This window comes from Cebus imitator, unplaced genomic scaffold (assembly GCF_001604975.1).
Source record: "Cebus imitator isolate Cc_AM_T3 unplaced genomic scaffold, Cebus_imitator-1.0 Scaffold801, whole genome shotgun sequence".
Taxonomy (NCBI): domain Eukaryota; kingdom Metazoa; phylum Chordata; class Mammalia; order Primates; family Cebidae; genus Cebus; species Cebus imitator.
The window spans coordinates 588,212-594,582 of NW_016108116.1; the positions used below are offsets into that span (position 1 = coordinate 588,212).

The following is a 6,371-nucleotide window of genomic DNA, read 5'->3' on the forward strand; positions in this document are numbered from 1 at the left end:
GACTGAGCACCTGCTGTGCAGCCATCTACTTGCTCAGCTCAGGAGCGGGAGGGAGCAGGTACCCACGACCCAGCTGTGCGTGTGGCTTATGGCCAGCATTTACCGAGTGCATTTTGGATATTTTATTTTAAACATCATTCTTGGATGGATTTTTTTTCTTTCTTTTTTTTCTTTTGTGTGTGTGTGTGTATGTGTTGTTTCAGATGGAGTCTTGCACTGTTGCCCGGGCTAGAGTGAAATGGAGTGATTTTAGCTTACTGCCACCTCTGCCTCCCATGTCCATGCAATTCTCCTGCCTCAGCCTCCCGAGTAGCTGGGATTACAGGTGCACACCACCACATCCGGCTAATTTTTTGTATTTTTAGTAGAAACAGGGTTTCGCTATGTTGGCCAGACTGCCTTAATCCTCACAACAATCAGGAGGAAGATTTAATTACCACTATTTTGCAGAAGAGTGATTTGATACTAAGGTTGGTTATAAAGTTTGCATAGCTGTAAGCAGATTGCCTGGGACTTTAGATTCACCTCTGACTCCATGCGCTCATCCTTCTATAGAGCTGCCTCTATCTTTAACATAATTTAAATTACTTCGAGTTAGAAAAGATTTCCTCTTTTGCACCACTCTGGTGAGAATCTGAAACAGAGTGGAAGTTGGCAGATATGATCATCTTTTTGGAGAGAAGACACTTTTGCCACTCCTCATCTCCAGGCCGTCAGGTCTTCTAGGGATGGAGAAGAAACTGTTCGGGCAATAAAGGAGGAATAAAAGGAAAATCTTCTCTTCATAGTCCTGAGACTTCACCAGTAAGACAAGATTCTCCTACATTCTGTAGGTGACAGCAAGGGCAGGCACACAGGGAGGGAACCAGCTGCTGGAATGCCAGCCTGGGTGATGAGCCAGGCAGATGCCAACCAGCTGTCTCATGGCACAAGCCAGGCCCATAACCCTTTATATAGACAGCCCTCTTCCCAGATGCCTCAGCCTGAACAACTGCTTGCCTGTGAAGAGGGTGAGTCTAGGAATGGGATCCTGGGATTGGGGTGGATGTGATCTTCAGGTTCACGGTGGTGAGGCATAAAGAAGGGAGAAGCTAGGAGCAGACGAGGCATGCACCAACCTGGGGAAAAAAGTCTGATGAGCTTTTAGGAGAAAGAAGTATAGCTACAGAGATTATGAGAAGGTCTAGGGCTGTGAAGCCAGCGTATTTGCCTTTGATAACCCTAACCTTATCCTCAGGTACCAATTTCCTTCATGCTCTTTCTGAAAAAGCCACAGTAGCCATTTACACCTTATGAGCAAAGTTATGTGTGGACAGGTTACCTTCCCTAGGGAAATAGATACATAGGCATTCTCTGTAAATTAAAAATGGAAGGTTTGATCCCTCACTGGGAGCATTTGGGGAGCTTGTTGAAAGGTGTTTTGTTGGGTGAGCCTGTTGTCGAATGATCCTGTTTGCTGGTCACTGGGCTGCCTACGCATAAACCTGTGGATCTGGGACAAGCAGAGGAGTGAGGCTGCTCTCCCTGGCCAAGCGTGGTGTCAGGGTGTATACCTGCAGCGCTCACATCATGTTTGCGATGCTCCAGCTACGCAGATCTTTAAGTGTGGCAGAATGTCAGTCTCGTGATTAAGAATCTTGGACTTTCTGGCTTACTCCGTCTCAGGTAACTCCACCTTGCCTCGCCTGCAGACTGTCACACGTCAGGTGATTAACAACAGCAACCTGACTGGGCAAGTTACCACGGTGGTCAGAGTCTTTCCAAGGCGGGTGTGCTTTGCACAGGCACGCTTTGCATGTGTCATGTTTAAACGAGTTTATTTAAAAACATTGTGTCATGTTTAAATGAATTTATTTAATAATATTGTGCCGTGTTTAAATGAATTTATTTAAAAACATTGTGTCATGTTTAAATGAATTTATTTAATAATATTGTGCCGTGTTTAAATGAATTTATCTAAAAACATTGAATATAGAGAAACAAACATTTAATATTGCATTTGAGCTGCCCACTTTCCAGCGAATGCTTTGCCATTATGTGAATGTAGATGGTGCCTGAGTGCTTATTCTCACATGTACATTCTTACATGTTTGCACATATATGTGTACTGCCAGTGCACAGGTGTGAGTAAATCCAAACTCCTGTGGGAGTGGAGTTTCCACTCTGGACTACAGCCTTGGGACCAAGTCGTTACCTCTACTCCCTGTGTGGCTGCTCAGACCTCACTGGATGTGAGAAAATGTGGAGAATCCTTTTGTCGTCAGTGCCCTCTTGTTCTGGGCATGGGTATGTCCACCCCCAGGGAGGTCCTAGACACCTGCAACCCTGGATATGCACAATCAGGCCCTTTGACAGAACAAGGGCAGGGCTCATGGATTAATCCTGGGTCCAGCCAAGTCAGGACACTTGGGTGAAGTTTGAAGGTGGAGGAGGAAAAGCTAGGGAAGATGCACGGTGTCTTCCCAGAGGTCCTGCCTCCCCCACTCCAACTCTTACCCTGCTAACCCTGGTCTCTCTGCCCTCAGGTCACGCTCGACTGGCTGCATCGGAACCATGTGTGACCAGCAGCAGATCCAGTGCTGCCTGCCGCTCCCACAGTGCTGCATCAAGGGTCCCTCCTTCTGCTCCTCTCACCCCCCCTTTGCCAACAGCCAAGTGGTAGTTCAAGCCCCTTGTGAGATGCAAATTGTGGAATGCCCTGTATCATGCCCAGTTCAAGTTTGCCAGGTGACAGACCAGGCTCCATGTCAGTCTCAGACCACACAGGTGAAGGGCCAGTCTAAGACCAAGCAGGCGAAGGGCCAGGCTCCATGTCAGCCTCAGACCGCCCAGGCAAAGGGCCAGGCTGCATCCCAAACTCAGATTTCTTCTGTTCAAAGTCAGGCTCCGCACCAATCTGAGGTGTCCTATGTGCAATGCGAAGCCTCACACCCTGTTCAGACTTGCTTTGTAGAATGTGCTCCAGTTTGTTACACAGAAACTTGTTATGTGGATTGCCCAGTCCAGACCTATGTACCCTGGACAGCTCCTCAGCCTGTCCAGATGTATGTGGAGCGTCCTGCGGTGTGCCAGACTCAGAGATTCTCCACCCAGTGTCAGTATCAAGGCTCCTATAGCAGTCGTGGGCCCCAGTTTCAGTCAAGGGCTACCTACAACAACTGCACCCCCCAGTTCCAATCGAGGCCATACTACAGCAGCTGTGGCCCCCAGTATCAGTCCCGGGCTTCATTTAGCCCCTGTGCACCCCAGTGCCAGACCCAGGGCTCCTACGGGAGCTTCCCTGCACAGCGCCGGTCTCGGAGCACCAGCAGATGCCTTCCTCCTCCTCGGCGGCTGCAGCCTTTTCCCCGCAGCTGCTCCCCACCAAGACGCTTTGAGCCCTGCTCCAGTAGCTACCTGCCAGCAAGACCCTCTGAAGGTTTCCCTAACTACTGCACCCCACCCCGCCGCTCTGAACCCATCTATAACAGCCGCTGTCCTCGCCGCCCCACTTCAAGCTGCCCTCAGAGACGTGGCCCCAAGTGCCGAATAGAGATTTCCTCCCCCTGCTGCCCCAGGCAGGTTCCCCCACAGAGGTGTCCTGTTCAGATTCCTCCCATCAGACCCCGCTCCCGGAGCTGTGGCCCGCAGCCCTCCTGGGGTGCCTCCTGCCCGGAGCTGAGGCCCCAGGTAGAGCCACGTCGGCTTCCAAGCTACTGTCCACCACGACGTCTTGACCAGTGTCCGGAGTCACCGCTGCAGCGATGTCCACCTCCTGCTCCACGTCCACGTCTGCGCCCAGAACCATGCATAAGTCCAGAGCCACGCCCACGTCCTCTACCAAGGCAACTTTCAGAACCTTGTTTGTATCCGGAACCACTTCCAGCACCACGTCCAACACCGCGGCCAGCTCCCCGTCCTCGCCCAGCGCAGTGTGAGATTCCGGAGCCACGTCCATGCCTGCAGCCCTGGGAGCGCCCAGAGCCTTGTCCACGGCCCGAGCCAATTCCCCTGCCTGCGCCCTGCCCAAGCCCCGAGCCCCTCAGGGAGCCTTGGCGCAGCCCCAGCCCATGCTCAGGCCCAAATCCGATTCCATACCCAAGAGACCTAGGCTGTCACGAATCTAGTCCACACCGCCTAGACACCGAAGCTCCCTGCTGTGGCCCATCCAGTTATAACCAGGGGCAAGAGAGTGGTGCTGGCTGTGGGCCTGGTGATGTGTTTCCAGAGCCGAGGGGACAGGGTGGCTGTGGAGGCCAAGGCAATGCCTGTGCTGGAGTGAAAGGTGAACCCAACAGTGCTTTTTTCTAAAGGAAAGGTGACTGAGACAACCCTGTCTCCCGCTCTGAAAATGTGTTGCTCCTATTCCGCAATTTCCAGTGCGCTCCTGTTTGAATCTCTCCAAAGGTATTCAGAGACTCCCTACTACAAAGGCGGTGTCCAAACTGCTTTGCCTATCATCCAAAGATCCACACCTGGGTCTCAGGTGCCTCTGCAGCCTCACATGTCACTCCCCGCCTGTACATATCCTCAGCTCTAGCCAAACTAGTCCAGCCACCAGGCAGAGCTTGGGTGTTCCCCATGTCATACCTTAAATGTCCCTACCTCCAAGCCTCTGTTCACTCTTTCCCCCCTGCCCAGACCACTTCTCTCCTCCTCCTCAGCTTCTGAAATCCAACCCATCTTTCAGGGCCTCTCTCTTGGAGCCTTCTTTCATTGCTCCCACTCACAAGAGCCTGTGCTGACTTCCTAGAACTCTCTGCATCCGCCGCACTATCTACTTGGCAACTGCCTGGTGACGTCTCTTGAATTGTTATTTCACTTTTCGGGAGTGTCTTCCTTATCTGCCCAACTAGGTTGTAAACTCCCAACTGAGTGGAGTCAGAAAATCCCTGCATCTCACTGCCTGTCCTGGGGCTGCCTGTTGCTTAGCAAGGCTTGTGGGTTGGCAGCTTGAACCATGTTCTGTCCTGATGCTCAACTGCAGGAACTGAGAGAAGGCCACGTGACAATAAAGATCGTGATGTACTCACTGCCTGCATCCTGGCTCATCCCTGCTTTTATTCCTTAACTTGTGAGATGTGGTTTTCATTGTTGCTGTTTAAAATTGTGATAGCAAAATGCATGTAACATAAAATTTACCATCTTAACCATATTTAAGCATTCAGTTTAATGGCATTAAGTACATTCACGTTGTTGTGCTACTAACACCGCAGTCTGTTCATGGGACTCATCTTGCTGAATTAAACCTTCATCCATTAAATAATAACTCTTCATTCCCTGCTCCTTCCAGCCCCTAGCAACCACCATTTCTGTCTCTATGAATTTAACGATGCTAGATCGCTCACTTAAGTAGAATCATACAGTGTTTGTCCTTTTATGACTGGCCTACTCCACTTAGCATAATGTTCTCAAGGTTCATCCAAGTTGAAGCATATGCCATAATCTCCTTCCTCCTCAAGGCTGACTAATATTCCATTGCATGTACATACCACATTTTCTTTATTTGTTCATCAATGGAGGGATGGGCACTTAGGTTGCTTTCACCATTTTTTGTAGTAAATAGTGTAGCAATGAACATGGATGGACAAATACTTCTGTGAATCCCTGATTTCAATTATTTTGGATAGATATCTGGAAGTGAGATCACTGGACATATGGTAATTTTATTTTTAATTTTTTGAGGAACTGCTATACTATCTTCCACAGTGACTATATCATTTACATTCCCATCGACAGGGTACAAGTCCTAATTTCTCCACATCCTTGTCAGCATTTGTTATTTTCTGTTTTTTTGTTTTGTTTTGTTATGTTTTGGTAACGGCCATCCTGGTGAATATGACATAGTATGAATTTTCATTTTAATGTATAACCTTTCTTCTCTAGTTTATTGTACCCATAGTGTGAGCTTTTAAGCCTAGACCAAGTGTGTTGTCTAGTGGGTTTTCAATCTTCCCTCAGTGTCCTTGGACTCAGATGGAAAGGATGAAGGAAAAGGCAAGAGGATGAGGGAACAGGAAGAATAACTCTTGCCCCCAGCGTAGGAGTAAAGGACTTCAGGCCTGGGTTTGGCTAACTGGGTTTTGCCCAGTTCTAGGGCCACAGTCACAGCCCTGTTGGCCCTGGAACCAGAAGTGGGGAAGGAAGCATCTGGAGCCTCTCTGGACACTCCTCATGGTATGCACTCCTCTTCTTTCAGAACTAGGCCGGGCGTGGTGGCTCATACCTTTAATCTCAGCACTTTGGGAGGCCGAGGCGCTCTGATGATCTGAGGTTAGGAGTTCGGGACCAGCCTGACCAACATGGCAAAATTCCATCTCTACTAAAAACACAAAAATTAGCCAGGTGTGGTGACACATGCCTATAATCCCAGCTACTCGGGATGCAGAGGC

The 6,371-nt window shown here is 49.5% G+C and overlaps 1 protein-coding gene across 1 annotated transcript; it reads left to right on the top strand.

Moving 5' to 3' along the window:
* Nucleotides 1–975: 975 nt before the first annotated feature.
* On the top strand, nucleotides 976–5,012 carry LOC108297426 (keratinocyte proline rich protein). The gene is made up of 2 exons (XM_017520089.2): nucleotides 976–1,010; nucleotides 2,526–5,012. Exon 2 carries the CDS (start codon nucleotides 2,554–2,556, stop codon nucleotides 4,288–4,290), a length of 1,737 nt encoding a protein of 578 aa, XP_017375578.1. The 5' UTR covers nucleotides 976–1,010; nucleotides 2,526–2,553; the 3' UTR covers nucleotides 4,291–5,012.
* Nucleotides 5,013–6,371: the final 1,359 nt, after the last annotated feature.